Source organism: Oncorhynchus mykiss, chromosome 10 (genome assembly GCF_057628025.1).
Source record: "Oncorhynchus mykiss isolate SJ-2025 chromosome 10, ASM5762802v1, whole genome shotgun sequence".
NCBI lineage: Eukaryota > Metazoa > Chordata > Actinopteri > Salmoniformes > Salmonidae > Oncorhynchus > Oncorhynchus mykiss.
In genome coordinates, this window is record NC_143031.1 from 89205912 (window position 1) to 89233500 (window position 27589).

General features: G+C 48.0%; 1 protein-coding gene across 2 annotated transcripts in view; it reads left to right on the forward strand.

Moving 5' to 3' along the window:
• The window catches only part of tmem192 (transmembrane protein 192), a 30812-nt gene extending 4790 nt beyond the window's left edge, over positions 1-26022 (forward strand). Inside the window, exons 3-6 of one of the 2 annotated variants that reach the window (XM_090188482.1) lie at positions 2633-2891; positions 3686-3814; positions 20203-20296; positions 24113-26022. In XM_090188482.1, the coding sequence (XP_090044608.1) occupies positions 2633-2891; positions 3686-3814; positions 20203-20296; positions 24113-24227 (597 nt within the window). In that variant the 3' untranslated portion in view covers positions 24228-26022. The remainder of the gene's footprint in view (positions 1-2632; positions 2892-3685; positions 3815-20202; positions 20297-24112) is intronic. The other variant, XM_090188483.1, reaches the window with a different exon arrangement.
• Positions 26023-27589: the final 1567 nt, after the last annotated feature.

Sequence of the window (27589 nt, forward strand, 5' to 3'; positions counted from 1 at the left end):
GACACACACACACACACACACACACCAGTGTTGTAGTGTAAAGCTTCAGTTAAGCCCATTAATGTTCTGCTGATGTTTGTTCATCAGAATCACAGAATAATAGATTACAGACAACTGACCACTCCTCAGCATGTTGACTACACCAGCATTACAGACAACTGACCACTCCTCAGCATGTTGACTACACCAGCATTACAGACAACTGACCACTCCTCAGCATGTTGACTACACCAGCATTACAGACAACTGACCACTCCTCAGCATGTTGACTACACCAGCATTACAGACCACTGACCACTCCTCAGCCTGTTGACTACACCAGCATTACAGACAACTGACCACTCCTCAGCATGTTGACTACACCAGCATTACAGACCACTGACCACTCCTCAGCCTGTTGACTACACCAGCATTACAGACCACTGACCACTCCTCAGCATGTTGACTACACCAGCATTACAGACAACTGACCACTCCTCAGCATGTTGACTACACCAGCATTACAGACCACTGACCACTCCTCAGCCTGTTGACTACACCAGCATTACAGACCACTGACCACTCCTCAGCATGTTGACTACACCAGCATTACAGACCACTGACCACTCCTTATATAGTCAGCATGTTGACTACACCAGCATTACAGACCACTGACCACTCCTCAGCATGCTGACTACACCAGCATTACAGACCACTGACCACTCCTTATATAGTCAGCATGTTGACTACACCAGCATTACAGACCACTGACCACTCCTCAGCACGTTGACTACACCAGCATTACAGACAACTGACCACTCCTCAGCATGTTGACTACACCAGCATTACAGACCACTGACCACTCCTCAGCATGTTGACTACACCAGCATTACAGACCACTGACCACTCCTCAGCATGTTGACTACACCAGCATTACAGACAACTGACCAGTCCTCAGCCTGTTGACTACACCAGCATTACAGACAACTGACCACTCCTCAGCATGTTGACTACACCAGCATTACAGACCACTGACCACTCCTCAGCATGTTGACTACACCAGCATTACAGACAACTGACCAGTCCTCAGCCTGTTGACTACACCAGCATTACAGACAACTGACCACTCCTCAGCATGTTGACTACACCAGCATTACAGACCACTGACCACTCCTCAGCATGTTGACTACACCAGCATTACAGACCACTGACCACTCCTCAGCATGTTGACTACACCAGCATTACAGACCACTGACCACTCCTCAGCATGTTGACTACACCAGCATTACAGACCACTGACCACTCCTCAGCATGTTGACTACACCAGCATTACAGACCACTGACCACTCCTCAGCATGTTGACTACACCAGCATTACAGACCACTGACCACTCCTCAGCCTGTTGACTACACCAGCATTACAGACAACTGACCACTCCTCAGCCTGTTGACTACACCAGCATTACAGACCACTGACCACCCCTCAGCATGTTGACTACACCAGCATTACAGACCACTGACCACTCTCTATAGTCCTCTGATCCTCGACTTCTGCGATGTCATTTATAAAATAGCCTCCAGCACTCTACTCAATAAATTGGATGCAGTCTATCACAGTGCCATCCGTTTTGTCACCAAAGTCCCATATACTACCCACCATTGTGACCTGTACGCTCTCGTTGGCTGGCCCTCGCTTCATACTCGTCACCAAACCCACTGGCTCCAGGTTATCTGCAAGACCCTGCTAGGTAAAGTCCCCCCTTATCTCAGCTCGCTGGTCACCATAGCATCTCCCACTTGTAGCACACGCTCCAGCAGGTATATCTCTCTGGTCACCCCCAAAACCAATTCTTTCTTTGGCCGCCTCTCCTTCCAGTTCTCTGCTGCCAATGACTGGAACAAACAACACAAATCTGAAACTGGAAACACTTATCTCCCTCACTAGCTTTAAGCACCAACTGTCAGAGCAGCTCACAGATTACTGCACCTGTACATAGCCCACCTATAATTTAGCCCAAACAACAACCTCTTTCTCTACTGTATTTATTTATTTTGCTCCTTTGCATCCCATTATTTATTATTTATTTACTTTGCACATTCTTCCACTGCAAATCTACCATTCCAGTGTTTTACTTGCTATATTGTATTTACTTTGCCACCATGGCCTTTTTTTGCCTTTACCTCCCTTATCTCACCTCATTTGTTCACATTGTACAGTGGGGAGAACAAGTATTTGATACACTGCCGATTTGCAGGTTTTCCTACTTACAAAGCATGTAGAGGTCTGTAATTTTCATCATAGGTACACTTCAACTGTGAGAGACGGAATCTAAAACATCTAAATCTAAATCCAGAAAATCACATTGTATGATTTTTAAGTAATTAATTTGCATTTTATTGCATGACATAAGTATTTGATCACCTACCAACCAGTAAGAATTCCAGCTCTCACAGACCTGTTAGTTTTTCTTTAAGAAGCCCTCCTGTTCTCCACTCATTACCTGTATTAACTGCACCTGTTTGAACTCGTTACCTGTATAAAAGACACCTGTCCACACATTCAATCAATCTACTATTATTAAATAAAGGGGAAATAGAATAAATAATGAAATAGTCCATTTTCTGTCTGACAGGTTTTCTCTCTGTGTCCCCAGGTGGTGTATGTGTCTCTGAGTGTGTGTGTTGCAGTAGTGTGTGTGTTTGAGGTTGGCCGGGAGGAGTGTGTCCGTGTGTTGGGTAATGTTCGGGGGCAGAGTGTGGTGGTGATTGGGAAGGTGTTTGTGTGGCTGTGTGTGTTGTTGTTTGGTGTGTGTGTTCAGCATCACCACAGCCGAGTGAGGAGCAGAGGATACCTCCGTTTCTACAGAGACAACCGCACCCTGAAACACCTGCCCTTCCTCATCCACTCTGCAGGTACACCTGCATCTCAGTGCAATAGGCATCACTACAGTCCTTGGTTGGAATCCAGGCTGTATCACATCCGACCGTGGTAAGGAGTCCCATAGGGCGGTTTGGCCCGTCGTCGTCCGGGTTTGGCCGGGGGGAAGGCCGTCGTCGTCCGGGTTTGGCCGGGGGGAAGGCCGTCGTCGTCCGAGTTTGGCCGGGGGGAAGGCCGTCGTCGTCCGGGTTTGGCCGGGGGGAAGGCCGTCGTCGTCCGGGTTTGGCCGGGGGGAAGGCCGTCGTCGTCCGGGTTTGGCCGGGGGGAAGGCCGTCGTCGTCCGGGTTTGGCCGGGGGGAAGGCCGTCGTCGCCGGGGGGAAGGCCGTCGTTGTCAGTAAGAATCAGTTCTTAACTGACTAGTTAAATAAAGGCTAACCCTAACCCTAACATCCTGGTACTCGTCTCTGTGTAGTTGTTGGTTAGTTCTCCTACAGTTGAATGTTTTACTGCGGGTCCACCTCCTAACCCTAACATCCTGGTACTCGTCTCTGTGTAGTTGTTGGTTAGTTCTCCTACAGTTGAATGTTTTACAGTGGGTCCACCTCCTAACCCTAACATCCTGGTACTCGTCTCTAGTTGTTGGTTAGTTCTCCTACAGTTGAATGTTTTACAGTGGGTCCACCTCCTAACCCTAACATCCTGGTACTCGTCTCCTACCACACAGAGGAGACACACACACATTAAAGCTTACCTTTTACACTTGGACTCGTGTGTGTGTGTGTGTGTGTGTGTGTGTGTGTGTGTGTGTGTGTGTGTGTGTGTGTGTAGGGAACACGGCGGTGTTGGTGGTCATGTCAGCTGATCTGCCAGAGGCGGATCATCTTCCTGTTTATCTGCTGCTAGGGATTCTGGGACTGGAGCTCCTGGTCTCTCTGCCTTGTCTGATCATCTACACAGGTACCCCTCTCCCCCTCCCCCAGCCTGTCTATAGAGTGATCTACGTCACAGGTACCCCTCTCCCCCTCCCCCAGCCTGTCTATAGAGTGATCTACATCACAGGTACCCCTCTCCCCCTCCCCCAGCCTGTCTGTCTATAGAGTGATCTACATCACAGGTACCCCCTCCCCCTCCCCCAGCCTGTCTATAGAGTGATCTACATCACAGGTACACCCCTCCCCCTCCCCCAGCCTGTCTATAGAGTGATCTACATCACAGGTACCCCTCTCCCCCTCCCCCAGCCTGTCTATAGAGTGATCTACATCACAGGTACCCCTCTCCCTCTCCCCCTCCCCCAGCCTGTGTATAGAGTGATCTACATCACAGGTACCCCTCTCCCCCTCCCCCTCCCCCTCCCCCAGCCTGTCTATAGAGTGATCTACATCACAGGTACCCCTCTCCCCCTCCCCCAGCCTGTCTATAGAGTGATCTACATCACAGGTACCCCCCTCCCCCTCCCCCAGCCTGTCTATAGAGTGATCTACATCACAGGTACCCCTCTCCCTCTCCCCCTCCCACAGCCTGTCTATAGAGTGATCTACATCACAGGTACCCCCCTCCCCCTCCCCCAGCCTGTCTATAGAGTGATCTACATCACAGGTACCCCTCTCCCCCTCCCCCTCCCCCAGCCTGTCTAATCTGCATCACAACAGCCTGTCTAATGTCAGAGAGGGGGTACCTGTCCTGCTCTATTCAGACACACAATAGAATGACAATCCCTATTCAGCCCTCTCTCTCTCTTTCTCTCAATTTCAATTCAATTTAAGGGTTTTATTGGTATGGGAAACATATGTTAACATCGCCAAAGCAAGTGAAATAGATTATAAACAAAAATGAAATGAACGTTAAACATTACACTCACAGAAGTTCCAAAGCATAAAGACATTTTAAATGTCATATTATGTCTGTATACAGTGTTGTAACGATGTGCAAATAGTTAAAGTACAAAAGGAAAATAAATAAGCATAAATATGGGTTGTATTTACAATGGTGTTTTTTCTTCACTGGTTGCCCTTTTCTTGTGGAAATATGTCTCTCTAATATGGTCATACATTGGGCAGGAGGTTAGGAAGTGCAGCTCAGTTTCCACCTAATTTTGTGGGCAGTGAACACATAGCCTGTCTTCTCTTGAGAGCGATGTCTGCCTACGACGACCTTTCTCAATAGCAAGGCTATGCTCACTGAGTCTGTACATAATCAAAACTTTCCTTAATTTTGGGTCAGTCACAGTGGTCAGGTATTCTGCCACTGTGTACCCTCTGTTTAGGGACAAATAGCATTCTAGTTTGCTCTGTTTTTTTGTTAATTCTTTCCAATGTGTCAAGTAATTATCTTTTTGTTTTCTCATGATTTTATTGGGTCTAATTGCATTGCTGTCCTGGGGCTCTGTGGGGTGTGTTTGAGAACAGAGCCCCAGGACCAGCTTGCTTTGGGGTTCGTTATGGAAGGTTTGGGAATCGCTTCCTTTTAAGTGGTTGTAGAATTTAACGTCTCTTTTCTGGATTTTGATCATTTGCGGGTATCGACCTAATTCTGCTCTGCATGCATTATTTGGTGTTCTACGTTGTACACAGAGGATATTTTTGTAGAATTCTGCATGCAGAGTCTCAATACGGTGTTGTCCCATTTTGTGAATTCTTGGTTGGTGAGCGGACCCCAGACCTCACAACCATAAAGGGCAATGGGTTCTATAACTGATTCAAGTATTTTTAGTCAGATCCTAATGGGCATGTCAACTTTTATGTTCCTTTTGATGGTATAGAAGGCCCTTCTTGCCTTGTCTCTCAGATCGTTCACAGCTTTGTGGAAGTTACCTGTGGCGCTGATGTTTAGGCCAAGGTATGTATAGTTGTTTGTGTACTCTAGGGCAACAGTGTCTAGATGGAATTTGTATTCGTGGTCATGGCGACTGGACCTTTTTTAGAACACCATTATTTTTGTCTTGCTGAGATTTACTGCCAGGTCTGACAGAATCTGTGCAGAAGATCTAGGTGCTGCTGTAGGCCCTCCTTGGTTGGGTACAGATCTAGGTGCTGCTGTAGGCCCTCCTTGGTTGGGGACAGATCTAGGTGCTGCTGTAGGCCCTCCTTGGTTGGGGACAGATCTAGGTGCTGCTGTAGGCCCTCCTTGGTTGGGGACAGATCTAGGTGCTGCTGTAGGCCCTCCTTGGTTGGGGACAGATCTAGGTGCTGCTGTAGGCCCTCCTTGGTTGGGTACAGATCTAGGTGCTGCTGTAGGCCCTCCTTGGTTGGGGACAGATCTAGGTGCTGCTGTAGGCCCTCCTTGGCTGGGTACAGATCTAGGTGCTGCTGTAGGCCCTCCTTGGTTGGGGACAGAAGCACCAGATCATCAGTAGACATTTGACTTCAGATTCTAGTAGGGTGAGGCCGGGTGCTGCAGACTGTTCTAGTGCCCTCGCCAATTCGTTGATATATATGTTGAAAAGGGTGGGGCTTAAGCTGCATCCCTGTCTCACCCCACGGCCCTGTGAAAAGAAATGTGTGTTTCTTGACAATTTTAACCGCACACTTGTTGTTTGTGAACATGGATTTTATAATGTAATGTGGTTTTCCCCCCAACACCACTTTCCATCAATTTGTACAGCAGACCCTCATGTACAGCATACCCTCATGCCAAGTTGAGTCAAAAGCTTGAAGACTATGCCTTTTCTTTGGTTTGTTTGTCATTTAGGATGTGTAGGGTGAATACGTGGTTTGTTTGTCATTTAGGATGTGTAGGGTGAGTACGTGGTTTGTTTGTCATTTAGGATGTGTAGGGTGAGTACGTGGTTTGTTTGTCATTTAGGATGTGTAGGGTGAATATGTGGTTTGTTTGTCATTTAGGATGTGTAGGGTGAATACGTGGTTTGTTTGTCATTTAGGATGTGTAGGGTGAATACGTGGTTTGTTAGGTAATTTGGTAAAAAGCCAATTTGACATTTACTCTTCAACTCTCTCTTTCTTTGGTAGATCGCGGCTCTACAACACCTTAGTTGGTTGATTGCGGCTCCACAACACCTTAGTTGGTAGATCGCGGCTCTACAACACCTTAGTTGGTAGATCGCGGCTCTACAACACCTTAGTTGGTAGATCGCGGCTCTACAACACCTTAGTTGGTAGATCGCGGCTCTACAACACCTTAGTTGGTAGATCGCGGCTCTACAACACCTTAGTTGGTAGATTGTGGCTCTACAACACCTTAGTTGGTATATTGTGGCTCTACAACACCTTAGTTGGTAGATCGCGGCTCTACAACACCTTAGTTGGTAGATTGTGGCTCTTCAACACCTTAAGACCTTTCCAGACTATACAATTTCCGTCTCAGACAAAATGTCCACGTCGTTGACAAATTCTTAGGTGGTAAAAGATTGCCGGATGTCTTGGCTGGTTCAGTGAGACAGGGTCTAGGTCTGCTGGTTCAGTACCACTGCGTCTTGACTGTTTCAGTGAGACAGGGTCTAGGTCTGCTGGTTCAGTACCACTATGTCTTGGCTGGTTCAGTACCACTACGTCTTGGCTGGTTCAGTACCACTACGTCTTGGCTGGTTCAGTACCACTACATCTTGGCTGGTTCAGTACCACTACGTCTTGGCTGGTTCAGTACCACTACATCTTGGCTGGTTCAGTACCACTACGTCTTGGCTGGTTCAGTGAGACAGGGTCTAGGTCTGCTGGTTCAGTACCACCACGTCTTGGCTGGTTCAGTGAGACAGGGTCTAGGTCTGCTGGTTCAGTACCACCACGTCTTGGCTGGTTCAGTGAGACAGGGTCTGGGTCTGCTGATTCAGTACCACTACGTCTTGGCTGGTTCAGTACCACTACGTCTTGGCTGGTTCAGTACCACTACGTCTTGGCTGGTTCAGTGAGACAGGGTCTAGGTCTGCTGGTTCAGTACCACCATGTCTTGGCTGGTTCAGTGAGACAGGGTCTGGGTCTGCTGATTCAGTACCACTACATCTTGGCTGGTTCAGTACCACTACGTCTTGGCTGGTTCAGTACCACTACGTCTTGGCTGGTTCAGTACCACTACGTCTTGGCTGGTTCAGTACCACTACGTCATGGCTGGTTCAGTGAGACAGGGTCTAGGTCTGCTGGTTCAGTACCACTACGTCTTGGCTGGTTCAGTACCACTACGTCTTGGCTCCTCGTTCAGTGAGACAGGGTTTAGGTCTGCTGGTTCAGTACCACCACGTCTTGGCTGGTTCAGTGAGACAGGGTCTGGGTCTGCTGATTCAGTACCACTACGTCTTGGCTGGTTCAGTGAGACAGGGTCTAGGTCTGCTGGTTCAGTACCACTACGTCATGGCTGGTTCAGTGAGACAGGGTCTAGGTCTGCTGGTTCAGTACCACTATGTCTTGGCTGGTTCAGTACCACTACGTCTTGGCTCCTCGTTCAGTGAGACAGGGTCTAGGTCTGCTGGTTCAGTACCACCACGTCTTGGCTGGTTCAGTGAGACAGGGTCTAGGTCTGCTGGTTCAGTACCACTACGTCTTGGCTGGTTCAGTGTGACAGGGTCTAGGTCTGCTGGTTCGGTACCACTACGTCTTGGCTGGTTCAGTACCACTACGTCTTGGCTGGTTCAGTGAGACAGGGTCTAGGTCTGCTGATTCAGTACCACTACGTCTTGGCTGGTTCAGTACCACTACGTCTTGGCTGGTTCAGTACCACTACGTCTTGGCTGGTTCAGTACCACTACATCTTGGCTGGTTCAGTACCACTACGTCTTGGCTGGTTCAGTACCACTACGTCTTGACTGGTTCAGTACCACTACGTCTTGGCTGGTTCAGTACCACTACGTGTGGTCGTAGGCTCTGATTAAGTTCTCAGTGTCAGAAATCTGGAGCCGTTTTATGTCGTGTGGCAGGTGTTGCGAGCCGATTCTGGTGACTGACTGACCAATAGGAACACGGACACAATAATATGATTATTTTGAATAGGTAGATTAATATAATAGTTTGATTTATATGCCTTGCAAGAAGAATGTTTGCCTCAGCATCTTGTTTACGTGACATCTGAAATCATTTGAGTCATTTAGGAGATGTGATTTACAGGAGCGTTAAGTGCATTGCTCAAGGGCACATTGACAGATGTTTCACCTAGTCGTCTCTGGGATTCGAACCAGCGACCTTTCGGTTAATGGCCGAACGCTCAACAACCGCTAGGCTACCTGTCTCTTCACTCTGAAACATTGAGAGAGGCTGGGCTGCTGCCACATGATCAGAAACACCGCTGCGGTTGACTTGTCGGCTGACGTCGCCTCGCAGGCCTATCGCAGAATGTACCATTTCAGTTCTGTAAATCACAATCTGGCCAGGTTACTGAGCTAACATATGGAGTTGTTAACATATCGTCCAATCTGGCCAGGTTACTGAGCTAACATATGGAGTTGTTAACATATCGTCCAATCTGGCCAGGTTACTGAGCTAACATATGGAGTTGTTAACATATCGTCCAATCTGGCCAGGTTACTGAGCTAACATATGGAGTTGTTAACATATCGTCCAATCTGGCCAGGTTACTGAGCTAACATATGGAGTTGTTAACATATCGTCCAATCTGGCCAGGTTACTGAGCTAACATATGGAGTTGTTAACATATCGTCCAATCTGGCCAGGTTACTGAGCTAACATATGGAATTGTTAACATATCGTCCAATCTGGCCAGGTTACTGAGCTAACATATGGAGTTGTTAACATATCGTCCAATCTGGCCAGGTTACTGAGCTAACATATGGAATTGTTTTAAGATGGTGTATAGAGTGCATGAGGAGGGAGGGGAGAGAGAGAGAGAGAGAGAGGGGAGGGAGGAGAGAGAGGGGGGAGGGAGAGGAGGAGGGGGAGAGAGAGAGGGGAGGGAGAGGAGGAGGAGGAGAGAGAGAGGAGGGGGGAGAGGGAGTGCTACTGTAGATAAAAGAGAACTCTTTCACACTGAGATGGGCTTTATCCTGTCCACAGGCTACACACACTGATCTCAGGTCAGATTAGTGGTGTGAGGCTCGACCACACTGAGATGGGCTTTATCCTGCCCACAGGCTACACACACTGATCTCAGGTCAGATTAGTGGTGTGAGGCTCGACCACACTGAGATGGGCTTTATCCTGTCCACAGGCTACACACACTGATCTCAGGTCAGATTAGTGGTGTGAGGCTCGACCACACTGAGATGGGCTTTATCCTGCCCACAGGCTACACACACTGATCTCAGGTCAGATTAGTGGTGTGAGGCTCGACCACACTGAGATGGGCTTTATCCTGCCCACAGGCTACACACACTGATCTCAGGTCAGATTAGTGGTGTGAGGCTCGACCACACTGAGATGGGCTTTATCCTGCCCACAGGCTACACACACTGATCTCAGGTCAGATTAGTGGTGTGAGGCTCGACCACACTGAGATGGGCTTTATCCTGCCCACAGGCTACACACACTGATCTTAGGTCAGATTAGTGGTGTGAGGCTATACAAATTATTTGTCACATGCGCCGAATACAACCGGTGTAGACCTTACAGTGAAATACTTCTTTATAGTGAAATGCTTCCTTACGAGTCCCAATTGACCAACAATACGGACAAGAATAAGAGATAAAAGTGGGGAGGCAGGCAGCCTAGTGGTTAGAGGAGGCAGGCAGCCTAGTGGTTAGAGGAGGCAGGCAGCCTAGTGGTTAGAGGAGGCAGGCAGCCTAGTGGTTAGAGGAGGCAGGCAGCCTAGTGGTTAGAGGAGGCAGGCAGCCTAGTGGTTAGAGGAGGCAGGCAGCCTAGTGGTTAGAGGAGGCAGGCAGCCTAGTGGTTAGAGGAGGCAGGCAGCCTAGTGGTTAGGGGAGGTAGGCAGCCTAGTGGTTAGGGGAGGCAGGCAGCCTAGTGGTTAGAGGAGGCAGGCAGCCTAGTGGTTAGAGGAGGCAGGCAGCCTAGTGGTTAGGGGAGGCAGGCAGCCTAGTGGTTAGGGGAGGCAGGCAGCCTAGTGGTTAGAGGAGGCAGGCAGCCTAGTGGTTAGAGGAGGCAGGCAGCCTAGTGGTTAGAGGAGGCAGGCAGCCTAGTGGTTAGAGGAGGCAGGCAGCCTAGTGGTTAGAGGAGGCAGGCAGCCTAGTGGTTAGAGGAGGCAGGCAGCCTAGTGGTTAGAGGAGGCAGGCAGCCTAGTGGTTAGAGGAGGCAGGCAGCCTAGTGGTTAGAGGAGGCAGGCAGCCTAGTGGTTAGAGGAGGCAGGCAGCCTAGTGGTTAGAGGAGGCAGGCAGCCTAGTGGTTAGAGGAGGCAGGCAGCCTAGTGGTTAGAGGAGGCAGGCAGCCTAGTGGTTAGAGGAGGCAGGCAGCCTAGTGGTTAGAGGAGGCAGGCAGCCTAGTGGTTAGAGGAGGCAGGCAGCCTAGTGGTTAGAGGAGGCAGGCAGCCTAGTGGTTAGAGGAGGCAGGCAGCCTAGTGGTTAGAGGAGGCAGGCAGCCTAGTGGTTAGGGGAGGCAGGCAGCCTAGTGGTTAGGGGAGGCAGGCAGCCTAGTGGTTAGAGGAGGCAGGCAGCCTAGTGGTTAGGGGAGGCAGGTAGCCTAGTGGTTAGAGGAGGAAGGCAGCCTAGTGGTTAGAGGAGGCAGGCAGCCTAGTGGTTAGAGGAGGCAGGCAGCCTAGTGGTTAGAGGAGGCAGGCAGCCTAGTGGTTAGGGGAGGCAGGCAGCCTAGTGGTCAGGGGAGGCAGGCAGCCTAGTGGTCAGGGGAGGCAGGCAGCCTAGTGGTCAGAGGAGGCAGGCAGCCTAGTGGTCAGAGGAGGCAGGCAGCCTGGCGGTCAGAGGTGGCAGGCAGCCTGGCGGTCAGAGGAGGCAGGCAGCCTGGCGGTCAGAGGAGGCAGGCAGCCTGGCGGTCAGAGGAGGCAGGCAGCCTAGCGGTCAGAGGAGGCAGGCAGCCTAGCGGTCAGAGGAGGCAGGCAGCCTAGCGGTCAGAGGAGGCAGGCAGCCTAGCGGTCAGAGGAGGCAGGCAGCCTAGCGGTCAGAGGAGGCAGGCAGCCTAGCGGTCAGAGGAGGCAGGCAGCCTAGCGGTCAGAGGAGGCAGGCAGCCTAGCGGTCAGAGGAGGCAGGCAGCCTAGCGGTCAGAGGAGGCAGGCAGCCTAGCGGTTAGATCGTTGGGCCAGTAACTGAAAGGTTGCAAGATTGAATCCCAGTTGACAAGGTAAAAATCTGTCGTTCTGCCCCTGAACAAGGCAGTTAACCCCACTGTTCCCCGGTAGGCCGTCATTGTAAATAAGTATCTGAACTGACTTGCCTAGTTAAATAAAATAAAAAGTAACAAGTAATTAAAGAGCAGCAGTAAAATAACAGAGACTAATAATAACTAATAATAACAGACACTGGTTAATTGAGGTTATATGTACATGTAGGTAGAGTTAAAGTGACTATGTATAGATAATAACAGAGAGTAGCAGTGATGTAAAGAGGGGGAGAGGGGGGGGGCAATGCAAATAATCTGGGTAGACATTTGGTTAACTGTTCAGCAGGCTTAGGAGGGGGTATTCTCTGCTGCTGGCCTGCTCTCCTGTGAGGAGAGGGTATCCTCTGCTGCGGGCCTGCTCCCCTGTGAGGAGAGGGTATCCTCTGCTGCTGCCCTGCTCTCCTGTGAGGAGAGGGTATCCTCTGCTGCTGGCCTGCTCTCCTGTGAGGAGAGGGTATTCTCTGCTGCTGGCCTGCTCTCCTGTGAGCGAGGAGCGGTTGGCGTGGAGCACCGGAGCGGCTCCATGAGCGAAAAGCAGGATTACCGACCTCTGAACTCTGCTCACATACTGGTTCAGACCTACTAAGCTCAAACACACACCGGTGACCAGTAAAGGTGTGTGTGTGTGTGTGTGTGTTTGAAGAACCCTGCAGGCTGGTCGGATGTGTGTTTGATGTGTGCTGTATAAATGCCCTTCATTATAACATGAATACAGTCCTCTCTATAGACTTGCATGTTGCCAGGACATCAAAGAGTCAACAGAATAGACCTCCCTCTATTGTCTGATCTACTGGAAGCACTGCAGGGTAGGACTACCACTGACTATAAAACCAAGTGGGGTGGTCGCTTTGGTCAGCTGCTTATATACCCTTCAAGGCAGTTAGCATTTAGCATGGCTAGCATCCTGCCATTGACCTGCACTGTAAAACCACTGTTAGCATTAACATGGCTAGCATCATGCCATTGACCTGCACTGTAAAACCACTGTTAGCATTAATATGGTTAGCATCATGCCATTGATCTGCGCTGTAAAACCACCTTTAGCGTCAGCGCATGGCTCGCATCATGCCATTGACCTGCACTGTAAAACCACTGTTAGCATTAACATGGTTAGCATCATGCCATTGACCTGCACTGTAAAACCACTGTTAGCATTAGCATGGGAAGCAGCAGAGAAGTCTCTTCTTTTTTAAGCCTCTTTAATAACCAGAACTGATAAAGCCTGAGAAGGAGAGGTGCCTCTAGCAGGTGGGGGAGGGGCCATACTGTGAGCGAGTGGAACAGGCATGAGGGAGGGAGACTGCAACCAACCATGCTGACTCATGTTATAGGATACTATTACCTGTCATAGGAGAAGGGATGGAGGGAGGGAGAGACAGCAACCAACCATGCTGACTCATGTTATAGGATACTATTACCTGTCATAGGAGGAGGAGGAGGAGGAGGGGGAGGGAGGGAGGGAGAGACAGCAACCAACCATGCTGACTCATGTTATAGGATACTATTACCTGTCATAGGAGGAGGGGGAGGGAGGGAGACGGCAACCAGCCAAGCTGACTCATGTTATAGGATACTATTACCTGTCATAGGAGGAGGGGGAGGGAGGGAGAGACAGCAACCAACCATGCTGACTCATGTTATAGGATACTATTACCTGTCATAGGAGGAGGGGGAGGGAGACGGCAACCAGCCAAGCTGACTCATGTTATAGGATACTATTACCTGTCATAGGAGGAGGGGGAGGGAGGGAGAGACAGCAACCAACCACGCTGACTCATGTTATAGGATACTATTACCTGTCATAGGAGGAGGGGGAGGGAGGGAGAGACAGCAACCAACCACGCTGACTCATGTTATAGGATACTATTACCTGTCATAGGAGGAGGGGGAGGGAGAGACAGAAACCAGCCAAGCTGACTCATGTTATAGGATACTATTACCTGTCATAGGAGGAGGGGGAGGGAGGGAGACGGCAACCAGCCAAGCTGACTCATGTTATAGGATACTATTACCTGTCATAGGAGGAGGGGGAGGGAGACGGCAACCAGCCAAGCTGACTCATGTTATAGGATACTATTACCTGTCATAGGAGGAGGGGGAGGGAGACGGCAACCAGCCAAGCTGACTCATGTTATAGGATACTATTACCTGTCATAGGAGGAGGGGGAGGGAGGGAGAGACAGCAACCAACCACGCTGACTCATGTTATAGGATACTATTACCTGTCATAGGAGGAGGGGGAGGGAGAGACAGAAACCAGCCAAGCTGACTCATGTTATAGGATACTATTACCTGTCATAGGAGGAGGGGGAGGGAGACGGCAACCAGCCAAGCTGACTCATGTTATAGGATACTATTACCTGTCATAGGAGGAGGGGGAGGGAGACGGCAACCAGCCAAGCTGACTCATGTTATAGGATACTATTACCTGTCATAGGAGGAGGGGGAGGGAGGGAGACGGCAACCAGCCAAGCTGACTCATGTTATAGGATACTATTACCTGTCATAGGGGGAGGGAGACGGCAACCAACCATGCTGACTCATGTTATAGGATACTATTACCTGTCATAGGAGGAGGGGGAGGGAGGGACAGCAACCAGCCAAGCTGACTCATGTTATAGGATACTATTTATTACCTGTCATAGGAGGAGGGGGAGGGAGGGAGGGACAGCAACCAGCCAAGCTGACTCATGTTATAGGATACTAGTAGTAGTTGTAGCCCATCCTTCTCCTTTTAATTCAGAATATAAAGTAGCAGCCTAGCTGTTGGCTCTTGGTGGTTGTCGCCCGTCCTTCTCCTTTTAATTCAGAATATAAAGTAGCAGCCTAGCCATTGGCTCTTGGTGGTTGTAGCCCGTCCTTCTCCTTCTCCTTCAGAATATAAAGTAGCAGCCTAGCCATTGGCTCTTGGTGGTTGTAGCCCGTCCTTCTCCTTTTAATTCAGAATATAAAGTAGTAGCCTAGCTGTTGGCTCTTGGTGGTTGTCGCCCGTCCTTCTCCTTTTAATTCAGAATATAAAGTAGCAGCCTAGCCGTTGGCTCTTGGTGGTTGTAGCCCGTCCTTCTCCTTCTCCTTCAGAATATAAAGTAGCAGCCTAGCCATTGGCTCTTGGTGGTTGTAGCTCGTCCTTCTCCTTCAGAATTTAAAGTAGGAGCCTAGCTGTTGGCACTTGGTGGTTGTAGCCCGTCCTTCTCCTTCAGAATATAAAGTAGTAGCCTAGCTGTTGGCTCTTAGTGGTTTTAGCCCATCCTTCTCCTTCTCCTTCAGAATATAAAGTAGCAGCCTAGCCGTTGGCTCTTGGTGGTTGTCGCTCGTCCTTCTCCTTCTCCTTCAGAATATAAAGTAGCAGCCTAGCCATTGGCTCTTGGTGGTTGTAGCCCATCCTTCTCCTTCTCCTTCAGAATATAAAGTAGCAGCCTAGCCATTGGCTCTTGGTGGTTGTCGCCCGTCCTTCTCCTTTTAATTTAGAATATAAAGTAGCAGCCTAGCTGTTGGCTCTTGGTGGTTGTCGCCCGTCCTTCTCCTTTTAATTTAGAATATAAAGTAGCAGCCTAGCTGTTGGCTCTTGGTGGTTGTAGCCCATCCTTCTCCTTCTCCTTCAGAATATAAAGTAGCAGCCTAACCATTGGCTCTTGGTGGTTGTAGCCCGTCCTTCTCCTTCTCCTTCAGAATATAAAGTAGCAGCCTAGCTGTTGGCACTTGGTGGTTGTAGCCCGTCCTTCTCCTTCAGAATATAAAGTAGTAGCCTAGCTGTTGGCTCTTAGTGGTTTTAGCCCATCCTTCTCCTTCTCCTTCAGAATATAAAGTAGCAGCCTAGCCGTTGGCTCTTGGTGGTTGTCGCTCGTCCTTCTCCTTCTCCTTCAGAATATAAAGTAGCAGCCTAGCTGTTGGCTCTTGGTGGTTGTAGCCCGTCCTTCTCCTTTTAATTTAGAATATAAAGTAGAAGCCTAGCTGTTGGCTCTTGGTGGTTGTAGCCCATCCTTCTCCTTCTCCTTCAGAATATAAAGTAGCAACCTAGCTGTTGGCTCTTGGTGGTTGTCGCTCGTCCTTCTCCTTCTCCTTCAGAATATAAAGTAGCAGCCTAGCTGTTGGCTCTTGGTGGTTGTAGCCCGTCCTTCTCCTTCTCCTTCAGAATATAAAGTAGGAGCCTAGCTGTTGGCTCTTAGTGGTTTTAGCCCATCCTTCTCCTTCTCCTTCAGAATATAAAGTAGCAGCCTAGCTGTTGGCTCTTGGTGGTTGTAGCCCATCCTTCTCCTTCTCCTTCAGAATATAAAGTAGCAGCCTAGCTGTTGGCTCTTGGTGGTTGTAGCCCGTCCTTCTCCTTTTAATTTAGAATATAAAGTAGCAGCCTAGCCGTTGGCTCTTGGTGGTTGTCGCTCGTCCTTCTCCTTCAGAATATAAAGTAGCAGCCTAGCTGTTGACTCTTGGTGGTTGTAGCCCGTCCTTCTCCTTTTAATTTAGAATATAAAGTAGCAGCCTAGCCGTTGGCTCTTGGTGGTTGTAGCCCGTCCTTCTCCTTCTCCTTCAGAATATAAAGTAGCAGCCTAGCTGTTGGCTCTTGGTGGTTGTAGCCCGTCCTTCTCCTTTTAATTCAGAATATCAAGTAGCAGCCTAGCTGTTGGCTCTTGGTGGTTGTAGCTCGTCCTTCTCCTTCTCCTTCAGAATAATATAGCAGCCTAGCTGTTGGCTCTTAGTGGTTGTCGCCCGTCCTTCTCCTTTTAATTCAGAATATAAAGTAGCAGCCTAGCCGTTGGCTCTTGGTGGTTGTAGCCCGTCCTTCTCCTTCTCCTTCAGAATATAAAGTAGCAGCCTAGCCATTGGCTCTTGGTGGTTGTAGCCCGTCCTTCTCCTTCTCCTTCAGAATATAAAGTAGCAGCCTAGCCATTGGCTCTTGGTGGTTGTCGCCCGTCCTTCTCCTTTTAATTTAGAATATAAAGTAGCAGCCTAGCTGTTGGCTCTTGGTGGTTGTAGCCCATCCTTCTCCTTCTCCTTCAGAATATAAAGTAGCAGCCTAACCATTGGCTCTTGGTGGTTGTAGCCCGTCCTTCTCCTTCTCCTTCAGAATATAAAGTAGCAGCCTAGCCATTGGCTCTTGGTGGTTGTAGCTCGTCCTTCTCCTTCAGAATTTAAAGTAGCAGCCTAGCTGTTGGCTCTTGGTGGTTGTAGCCCGTCCTTCTCCTTCAGAATATAAAGTAGGAGCCTAGCTGTTGGCTCTTGGTGGTTGTAGACCATCCTTCTCCTTTAGAATATAAAGTAGCAGCCTAGCCGTTGGCTCTTGGTGGTTGTAGCCCGTCCTTCTCCTTCAGAATATAAAGTAGCAGCCTAGCTGTTGGCTCTTGGTGGTTGTAGCCCGTCCTTCTCCTTCTCCTTTAGAATATAAAGTAGCAGCCTAGCTGTTGGCTCTTGGTGGTTGTAGCTCGTCCTTCTCCTTCAGAATATAAAGTAGCAGCCTAGCTGTTGGCTCTTGGTGGTTGTAGCCCGTCCTTCTCCTTCAGAATATAAAGTAGCAGCCTAGCTGTTGGCTCTTGGTGGTTGTAGCCCGTCCTTCTCCTTCAGAATATAAAGTAGCAGCCTAGCTGTTGGCTCTTGGTGGTTGTAGCCCGTCCTTCTCCTTCAGAATATAAAGTAGCAGCCTAGCTGTTGGCTCTTGGTGGTTGTAGCCCGTCCTTCTCCTTCAGAATATAAAGTAGCAGCCTAGCTGTTGGCTCTTGGTGGTTGTAGCCCATCCTTCTCCTTCAGAATATAAAGTAGCAGCCTAGCCGTTGGCTCTTGGTGGTTGTAGCCCGTCCTTTTCCTTCAGAATATAAAGTAGCAGCCTAGCTGTTGGCTCTTGGTGGTTGTAGCCCATCCTTGTCCTTCAGAATATAAAGTAGCAGCCTAGATGTTGGCTCTTGGTGGTTGTAGCCCATCCTTGTCCTTCAGAATATAAAGTAGCAGCCTAGCTGTTGGCTCTTGGTGGTTGTAGCCCGTCTTTCTCCTTCAGAATATAAAGTAGCAGCCTAGCTGTTGGCTCTTGGTGGTTGTAGCCCGTCCTTCTCCTTCAGAATATAAAGTAGCAGCCTAGCTGTTGGCTCTTGGTGGTTGTAGCCCATCCTTGTCCTTCAGAATATAAAGTAGCAGCCTAGCCGTTGGCTCTTGGTGGTTGTAGCCCTTCCTTTTCCTTCAGAATATAAAGTAGCAGCCTAGCTGTTGGCTCTTGGTGGTTGTAGCCCATCCTTGTCCTTCAGAATATAAAGTAGCAGCCTAGATGTTGGCTCTTGGTGGTTGTAGCCCATCCTTGTCCTTCAGAATATAAAGTAGCAGCCTAGCTGTTGACTCTTGGTGGTTGTAGCCCATCCTTCTCCTTCAGAATATAAAGTAGCAGCCTAGCTGTTGGCTCTTGGTGGTTGTAGCCCGTCTTTCTCCTTCAGAATATAACGTAGCAGCCTAGCTTTTGGCTCTTGGTGGTTGTAGCCCGTCCTTCTCCTTCAGAATATAAAGTAGCAGCCTAGCTGTTGGCTCTTGGTGGTTGTAGCCCATCCTTGTCCTTCAGAATATAAAGTAGCAGCCTAGCCGTTGGCTCTTGGTGGTTGTAGCCCGTCCTTTTCCTTCAGAATATAAAGTAGCAGCCTAGCTGTTGGCTCTTGGTGGTTGTAGCCCATCCTTGTCCTTCAGAATATAAAGTAGCAGCCTAGATGTTGGCTCTTGGTGGTTGTAGCCCATCCTTGTCCTTCAGAATATAAAGTAGCAGCCTAGCTGTTGGCTCTTGGTGGTTGTAGCCCGTCCTTCTCCTTCAGAATATAAAGTAGCAGCCTAGCTGTTGGCTCTTGGTGGTTGTAGCCCGTCCTTCTCCTTCAGAATATAAAGTAGCAGCCTAGCCGTTGGCTCTTGGTGGTTGTAGCCCGTCCTTGTCCTTCAGAATATAAAGTAGCAGCCTAGATGTTGGCTCTTGGTGGTTGTAGCCCATCCTTGTCCTTCAGAATATAAAGTAGCAGCCTAGATGTTGGCTCTTGGTGGTTGTAGCCCATCCTTGTCCTTCAGAATATAAAGTAGCAGCCTAGCCGTTGGCTCTTGGTGGTTGTAGCCCGTCCTTTTCTTTTTAAATCTATCATTTTAATTCCATCCTCCATTGATTAGATATCTCCTAACTTTTACCACACGGAGGCTCTATGAGCCTATTGCCACTTTGATGACTTCTGATTGGCCAACAACAAGCTCTGGTGAAAAGCAGCAGCAGAAATGATCTGATGTCTTTCTTTGTCTCTACTGCATCAGTTGGTTGAAATTACACCCAATCAGATCAGACCCAGGACATTATTTACACTTCTGGATCCGGGCCCCAGCTGGGGTCTGTGGTTTTGGGGTGCAGGTGGATCGGTGAAGACCATTACCCAGCACACCGCGCTGAACGAACAGCAGAGGAACGGCAGACAGACGGTGTGTGTCGTCTCTTAGAGGGAGGTGTGGATTGTGTCACATCTCTACTGTCCAACTACTGCACTCAACCCCTTCATCTCATCTCTCTCTCTCTAATCTCTCTAATCTCTCTCTCTTCCCCTCATCTCTCTCTCTCTATCCCTCTCCCTCTATCCCTCGCTCTCGCTCTCGCTCTCTCTCTATCCCTCTCTCTCTCTATCTCTCTCTCGCTCTCTCTCTCTCTCCCTATCCCTCTCCCTCTCTTTCTCTATCCCTCTCTCTCTATATATATATTTACCCTAAACACACACACAGAACCAACCTTGAGAAATACTTCACATTCCAGAGAGAGAGACGTGCACACCGTTACAACACTGTAAAAAGCCTTAATATCACATCTGAAATGTCTCTATTCCTTTGGAACTTTTGTGAGTGTAATGTTTACTGTGTCACTTCTGTTTATTATCTATTTCACTTGCTTTGGCAAAGTAAACATATGTTTCCCATTCCAATAAAGCCCCTTGAATTTAATTTGAGTGGGAGACAGACTGAGGGGGACTGTGACTGAGGGGGACTGTGACTGAGGGGGACTGTGACTGAGGGGGACTGTGACTGAGGGGGACTGTGACTGAGGGGGACTGTGACTGGGGGGGAGACTGAAGGAGCTCGGGAAAGCGAGGGAGAGAGTAGAGAAAGACTGATTGGTAACAAGATTGTGTGTGTGTGTGTGTGTGTGTGTGTGTGTGTGTGTGTGTGTTCGCTTTCTCTCTCCAGTCAGGGTGGTGAGATTCAACAGAGACCGAGCTGGTCCAGATATCAGTCAGGAGGAACCATCAAACTCCTACAACACTACTGAGACTGGCTTCAGGTATATATATACACACCTAACCCTGGACTGGCTTCAGGTATATATACATATACACACACCTAACCCTGGACTGGCTTCAGGTATATATACACACCTAACCCTGGACTGACTTCAGGTATATATACACACCTAACCCTGGACTGACTTCAGGTATATATATACATATATACACACTTAACCCTGGACTGACTTCAGGTATATATACACACCTAACCCTGGACTGACTTCAGGTATATATACACACCTAACCCTGGACTGACTTCAGGTATATACACACACCTAACCCTGGACTGACTTCAGGTGTATATACACACCTAACCCTGGACTGACTTCAGGTATATATACATATACACACACCTAACCCTGGACTGACTTCAGGTATATACACACACCTAACCCTGGACTGACTTCAGGTATATATACACACCTAACCCTGGACTGGCTTCAGGTATATATACATATACACACACCTAACCCTGGACTGACTTCAGGTATATACACACACCTAACCCTGGACTGACTTCAGGTGTATATATACACACCTAACCCTGGACTGGCTTCAGGTATATATACATATATACACACCTAACCCTGGACTGACTTCAGGTATATACACACACCTAACCCTGGACTGACTTCAGGTATATATACACACCTAACCCTGGACTGACTTCAGGTATATATACACACCTAACCCTGGACTGACTTCAGGTGTATATATACACACCTAACCCTGGACTGGCTTCAGGTATACATACATATACGCACACCTAACCCTGGACTGACTTCAGGTATATATACACACCTAACCCTGGACTGACTTCAGGTATATACACACACCTAACCCTGGACTGACTTCAGGTATATACACACACCTAACCCTGGACTGACTTCAGGTATATATACACACCTAACCCTGGACTGACTTCAGGTATATATACACACCTAACCCTGGACTGACTTCAGGTATATATACACACCTAACCCTGGACTGACTTCAGGTATATATACACACCTAACCCTGGACTGGCTTCAGGTATATATACACACCTAACCCTGGACTGACTTCAGGTATATACACACACCTAACCCTGGACTGACTTCAGGTATATATACACACCTAACCCTGGACTGACTTCAGGTATATATACACACCTAACCCTGGACTGGCTTCAGGTATATACACACCTAACCCTGGACTGACTTCAGGTATATATACACACCTAACCCTGGACTGACTTTAGGTATATATATACATATATACACACCTAACCCTGGACTGGCTTCAGGTATATACACACACCTAACCCTGGACTGACTTCAGGTATATATACACACCTAACCCTGGACTGACTTCAGGTATATATACACACCTAACCCTGGACTGACTTCAGGTATATACACACACCTAACCCTGGACTGGCTTCAGGTATATATACACACCTAACCCTGGACTGGCTTCAGGTATATATACACACCTAACCCTGGACTGACTTCAGGTATATACACACACCTAACCCTGGACTGGCTTCAGGTATATATACATATACACACACCTAACCCTGGACTGGCTTCAGGTATATATACACACCTAACCCTGGACTGGCTTCAGGTATATATACACACCTAACCCTGGACTGACTTCAGGTATATACACACACCTAACCCTGGACTGGCTTCAGGTATATATACATATACACACACCTAACCCTGGACTGGCTTCAGGTATATATACACACCTAACCCTGGACTGACTTCAGGTATATATACACACCTAACCCTGGACTGGCTTCAGGTATATATACACACCTAACCCTGGACTGACTTCAGGTATATACACACACCTAACCCTGGACTGGCTTCAGGTATATATACACACCTAACCCTGGACTGACTTCAGGTATATATACACACCTAACCCTGGACTGGCTTCAGGTATATATACACACCTAACCCTGGACTGACTTCAGGTATATATACACACCTAACCCTGGACTGACTTCAGGTATATATACACACCTAACCCTGGACTGACTTCAGGTATATATACACACCTAACCCTGGACTGACTTCAGGTATATATACACACCTAACCCTGGACTGACTTCAGGTATATATACACACCTAACCCTGGACTGACTTCAGGTATATATACACACCTAACCCTGGACTGGCTTCAGGTATATATACACACCTAACCCTGGACTGGCTTCAGGTATATACACACACCTAACCCTGGACTGACTTCAGGTATATATACACACCTAACCCTGGACTGGCTTCAGGTATATATACATATACACACACCTAACCCTGGACTGACTTCAGGTATATATACACACCTAACCCTGGACTGGCTTCAGGTATATACACACACCTAACCCTGGACTGACTTCAGGTATATACACACACCTAACCCTGGACTGACTTCAGGTATATACACACACCTAACCCTGGACTGACTTCAGGTATATACACACACCTAACCCTGGACTGACTTCAGGTATATATACACACCTAACCCTGGACTGGCTTCAGGTATATACACACACCTAACCCTGGACTGACTTCAGGTATATACACACACCTAACCCTGGACTGGCTTCAGGTATATACACACACCTAACCCTGGACTGGCTTCAGGTATATACACACACCTAACCCTGGACTGGCTTCAGGTATATACACACACCTAACCCTGGACTGGCTTCAGGTATATACACACACCTAACCCTGGACTGGCTTCAGGTATATACACACACCTAACCCTGGACTGGCTTCAGGTATATACACACACCTAACCCTGGACTGACTTCAGGTATATATACATATACACACACCTAACCCTGGACTGACTTCAGGTATATACACACACCTAACCCTGGACTGGCTTCAGGTATATACACACACCTAACCCTGGACTGGCTTCAGGTATATATACATATACACACACCTAACCCTGGACTGACTTCAGGTATATACACACACCTAACCCTGGACTGGCTTCAGGTATATACACACACCTAACCCTGGACTGGCTTCAGGTATATACACACACCTAACCCTGGACTGGCTTCAGGTATATACACACACCTAACCCTGGACTGGCTTCAGGTATATACACACACCTAACCCTGGACTGGCTTCAGGTATATACACACACCTAACCCTGGACTGACTTCAGGTATATACACACACCTAACCCTGGACTGGCTTCAGGTATATACACACACCTAACCCTGGACTGACTTCAGGTATATACACACACCTAACCCTGGACTGGCTTCAGGTATATACACACACCTAACCCTGGACTGACTTCAGGTATATATACACACCTAACCCTGGACTGGCTTCAGGTATATACACACACCTAACCCTGGACTGACTTCAGGTATATATACACACCTAACCCTGGACTGACTTCAGGTATATATACACACCTAACCCTGGACTGGCTTCAGGTATATATACATATACACACACCTAACCCTGGACTGGCTTCAGGTATATATACACACCTAACCCTGGACTGACTTCAGGTATATATACACACCTAACCCTGGACTGACTTCAGGTATATATACACACCTAACCCTGGACTGACTTCAGGTATATACACACCTAACCCTGGACTGACTTCAGGTATATATACACACCTAACCCTGGACTGACTTCAGGTATATATACACACCTAACCCTGGACTGGCTTCACCTAATGTTGCATTTTTATTGTTCTACTGTTGTTCTGACCTTGTTTTAAAGTTCTGATCTTGTTCTAACGTCTAATGACCTCGTTATCCTGTTCCTCTCCAGGGAGGGCTCCAGTCTGGAGGAGGTAGTGGAGAAACAAGCTGATCTCATCGACTACCTGAAGCAACACAACACCTTACTGAGCAAGAGACTGCTCAACATGACTGTACAGCACTGACCACAATACAACCACAATACAACCACAACACCACCATAAGAGACAGAGAGAGGAGGATGGAAGAAGAGAAGAGTGTCACAGATTAGAGGCCTCGTTTTATTTCTCTGTGACCATCCCAAGTGACCTCTGGGTAGTGTTTGTGCGTAGAGATTGTGTGTCTGTGTAGAGATTGTGCGTGAAAAGGGTAGTCATTAGAGATATGTGATAAAGAGGGAGAAGAAGGGAGGAGAGATGAGGGAGGGAGAAGGGAGGGAGAAGAAGGGAGGGAGGGAGAAGAAGGGAGGGAGGGAGAGAGAGGGAGGGAGAGAGAGAGGGAGAGAGAACCATGTTATCAGGGCCGTGTGTGTTTTCTCCCTGCAGTGTGTTTTTATATAAACTCAGCAGAAAATGAAACGTTCTCTCACTGTCAACTGCATTTATTTTCAGCAAACTTAACGTGTAAATATTTGTATGAACATAAGATTCATCAACTGAGACATAAACTGAACAAGTTCCGCAGACATGTGACTTAACAGAAATGGAATAATGTGTCCCTGAACAAAGGGGGGGTCAATATTAAAAGTAACAGTCAGTATCTGGTGTGGCCACCAGCTGCATTAAGTACTGCAGTGTATCTCCTCATTGACCGCACCAGATTTGCCAGTTCTTGCTGTGAGATGTTACCCTGCTCTTCCACCAAGGCACCTGCAAGTTCCCGGACATTTCTGGGAGGAATGGCCCTAGCCCTCACCCTCCGATCCAACAGGTCCCAGACGTGCTCAATGGGATTGAGATCCGGGCTCTTCGCTGGCCATGGTGTGTGTCTTGCAGGAAATCACGCACAGAACGAGCAGTATGGCTGGTGGCATTGTCATGCTGGAGGGTCATGTCAGGATGAGCCTGCAGGAAGGGTACCACATGAGGGAGGAGGTTGCCTTCCCTGTTACGCACAGCGTCATTGAGGGCAATCTCAACAACAAGCTCAGTCCGATGATGCTGTGACATATCGCCCCAGACCATGACATGAATCCGACCATCACCCCTGATGAGACAAACCGAGACTCGTCAGTGAAGAGACCTTTTTGCCAGTCCTGTCTGGTCCAGCGACGTTGTTGCCTGTGATGTCTGGTGAGGACCTGCCTTACAACAGGCCTACAAGCCCTCAGTCCAGCCTCTCTCAGCCTATTTTGGACAGTCTGAGTACTGATGGAGGGATTGTGCGTTCCTGGTGTAACTCGGGCAGTTGTTGTTGCCATCCTGTACCTGTCCCGCAGGTGTGATGTTCGGATGTACCGATCCTGTGCAGGTGTTGTTACACGTGATCTGCCACTGCGAGGACGATCAGCTGTCCGTCCTGTCTCCCTGTAGCGCTGTCTTAGGCCTCTCACAGTACGGACATTGCAATTTATTGCCCTGGCCACATCTGCAGTCCTCATGCCTCCTTGCAGCATGCCTAAGGCACATTTAAACAGATGAGCAGGGACACTGGGCATCTTTCTTTTGGTGTTTTTCAGAGTCAGTAGATGGTTCTCTTTAGTGTCCTAAGTTTTCACAACTGTGACCTTAATTGCCTACCGTCTGTAAGCTTAACGACCGTTCCACAGGTGCATGTTCATTAATTGTTTATGGTTCATTGAACAAGCATGGGAAACAGTGTCTAAACCCTTTACAATGAAGATCTGTGAAGTTATTTCGATTTTTTACAAATTATCTTTGAAAGACCGGATCCTGAAAAAGGGACGTTTCTTATTTTGCTGAGTTTAGTCCTCGTGACTTAATGTGTAAATGAGTTAATAAATGGAAGTGTAAACGAAAACAGCTGTGTTGTCTTCTGTAGTTACCATGATAACTGTACCATGTTGTAACACCCACTGAGACTCCTACCATTCCTAATGGGCTGGACTGAGACTCCTACCATTCCTAATGGGCTGGACTGAGACTCCTACCATTCCTAATGGGATGGACTGAGACTCCTACCATTCCTAATGGGATGGACTGAGACTCCTACCATTCCTAATGGGATGGACTGAGACTCCTGCCATTCCTAATGGGATGGACTGAGACTCCTGCCATTCCTAATGGGATGGACTGAGACTCCTACCATTCCTAATGGGCTGGACTGAGACTCCTACCATTCCTAATGGGCTGGCCTGAGACTCCTACCATTCCTAATGGGCTGGACTGAGACTCCTACCATTCCTAATGGGCTGGACTGAGACTCCTACCATTCCTAATGGGCTGGACTGAGACTCCTACCATTCCTAATGGGCTGGACTGAGACTCCTACCATTCCTAATGGGCTGGACTGAGACTCCTACCATTCCTAATGGGCTGGACTGAGAGGGTCAAGCATTACACCAGACTGAAAAGAGTATAAACAGATTGTTTTATTATTAACAGGTCATTAACTGGAACATACTGTACATTTGAAGTGCATTTCTCCCATAAAAACACTTATTCTGTATATTGTATAAGTCTGAGCTGTAGTTTTTATGGTACCCAGATGGTACTGTGGTATATAGTATAAATGTTTTGGTACTGTGGTATATAGTATAAATGTCTTGGAACTGTGGTATATAGTATAAATGTCTCAGTACCCAGATAGATGGCGGTGGTATATAGTATAAATGTCTTGGAACTGTGGTATATAGTATAAATGTCTTGGTACTATGGTATATAGTATAAATGTTTTGGTACTGTTGTGTATATAGTATAAATGTCTTGGTACTATGGTATATAGTATAAATGTTTTGGAACTGTGGTATATAGTATAAATGTCTCAGTACCCAGATAGATGGCGGTGTTATATAGTATAAATGTCTTGGAACTGTGGTATATAGTATAAATGTCTCAGTACCCAGATAGATGGCGGTGGTATATAGTATAAATGTTTTGGAACTGTGGTATATAGTATAAATGTTTTGGAACGGTGGTATATAGTATAAATGTCTTGGAACTGTGGTATATAGTATAAATGTCTCAGTACCCAGATAGATGGCGGTGGTATGTATATGAAGTGATGTGAGCAGGAAGGCAGGTAGTCTAGTGACTCCAGTTCAGATCTTTGTCTATTCAACAGCAGCAGCAGTAGTCCTCTCTCTCCTCTCTACCCAAACTCCCAGTCTCAGCACAGGCTATGTCTCTCGCTCAGTGTTCAGTCCTTCAGCGCCGTGTTTCCGCACTCCGTGTCTCTTGTCCACAGGTGTGTCCCCACGGGTGTGTCCCCACAGGTGTGTGTGGTGTCCTGTGGGGGGAAGAGGAGGGGTGAGGATGTCACAGAGATTCTCCTCTTCTCTCTTACCTCCATGTTCACTCTGTTACACCTAAACAGAGAGAATATAAACAGTGTTATGGGTCAGGCAGAGAGAATATAGACAGTGGGT